The 1,298-nt window shown below is 37.8% G+C and overlaps 1 protein-coding gene across 1 annotated transcript; it reads right to left on the reverse strand.

The window, feature by feature from the left end:
* Positions 1–280: 280 nt before the first annotated feature.
* Positions 281–1,235, reverse strand: LOC103522783 (putative uncharacterized protein DDB_G0289963). Its single transcript, XM_008487876.1, has 2 exons — positions 970–1,235; positions 281–479 (listed from the first exon to the last, which is right to left on the reverse strand). Exons 1-2 carry the CDS (start codon positions 1,233–1,235, stop codon positions 281–283), a joined length of 465 nt encoding a protein of 154 aa, XP_008486098.1.
* Between the last annotated feature and the right edge of the window lie 63 nt (positions 1,236–1,298).

Genomic DNA, 1,298 nt, shown 5'->3' on the forward strand with positions numbered 1-1,298 from the left:
TTAACTTGAGATTTTAGATTGAGAGTTAAAGTTTAACAAGAGAGTGTAGACCGGCTTTTAAAGTTAGATGATTAGTTTGTGTTAGGCTTTGCTGTGAGCCTTTTTTATTCAGTCGGTAGTACTTAGACCTTACGTGAAGAGTATTAGCGCTCCTTACATGAAGATGTAACTAATAATTTAATATGGAGCCCATTCCTGAAAGGTATAATGTAAAATATTGTAAACTACATTGATAGAGGTAACAGCTAAGGTCTTACCGTCCCGAAAACGAAGAGAGAAGTCAGACAGAGTTGCTGTTTTTGTCGTCGAGTTTCTCAGGGACTGGTTTGGTTTCGCCAACTTTTGATTTGTTTGGTGACGACTTGGCTATGTTCTTACTAGGGGACTCTGGATAGGGTTTTCCTTTTGTGTCGTTGCTTTTTGGTTTGTGTTCAACACGATTGTCTTCTACTTTAGCTTTGTTATCATTATCCGGTTTATTTCGCGAATATGGAGCCCATTCCTGAAATGTATAATGTAAAATATTGTAAACTACATTGATAGAGGTAACAGCTAAGGTCTTACCGTCCCGAAAACGAAGAGAGAAGTCAGACAGAGTAGGAGAAAACCAGCCACCCCGGGAACAAATCTTATCTGTTTAGAATAGATTCTTCCCGGGCGGGAATCGAACTCGCGACCTAGCGCTTACAAGGCAGACGCGGTACCCTCCAAGCTAACCAGGCAGTGAATAAATAACTGTAGAATCCCTAAATATTATGTACCCCATTCGTATTTTCGTTTACGATTTACAATACATATTTCGTATTTTGCATATTATTATTTCGTAAACGAAAGTACCTTTCAGGAATTTCGACATTGTACTTCTATGGGAACAATATTTTCATTACTTTCTTGTGATTTTACTATTTTCCTTTTTGTAATATTTTCATTTCTGCAGTTTTTTTTTATTATTATTATTATTATTATTATTTTCGCGAATATCGATCTCGATTTCTACCATCGGCGTTGGTTCTATCTTTCCTATTCTTACTTTCCGTGTTGTTAGGGGTATTATTGGCTTTCTTTTCTTCCTTATATCTATTTCTCTTTTCAGACTGACCGCTGTTACTGCCTTGTCTGTTATATCGATTGTTGGGTTTCGGAGTGGGGGCTACTCTCATTTCAATGATGGCAGGATCTTTGAATGGTGCTGCTACTGGTGGAGTTTCGTCCTTCTTGCCGGCTCCTCTTTTCATTCTTGCGCTAATTCAAGTCACAAGTGAGTGTTTCTGTTACCTACTATAAAGTACCTACTCTTT

The sequence above is a fragment of the Diaphorina citri genome, unplaced genomic scaffold, assembly GCF_000475195.1.
Source record: "Diaphorina citri unplaced genomic scaffold, Diaci psyllid genome assembly version 1.1 scaffold11214, whole genome shotgun sequence".
In the NCBI taxonomy this organism is placed as follows: Eukaryota; Metazoa; Arthropoda; class Insecta; order Hemiptera; family Psyllidae; genus Diaphorina; species Diaphorina citri.

Bases quoted from the DNA above. Each gene is read 5' to 3' on its own strand.
- LOC103522783 (XM_008487876.1), bottom strand. From the start codon at position 1,235: ATGAAAAGAGGAGCCGGCAAGAAGGACGAAACTCCACCAGTAGCAGCA. The intron at 480-969 runs ATAATAATAATA...ATATTCGCGAAA, and splicing joins CGAGATCGATATTCGCGAAA to TAAACCGGATAATGATAACA.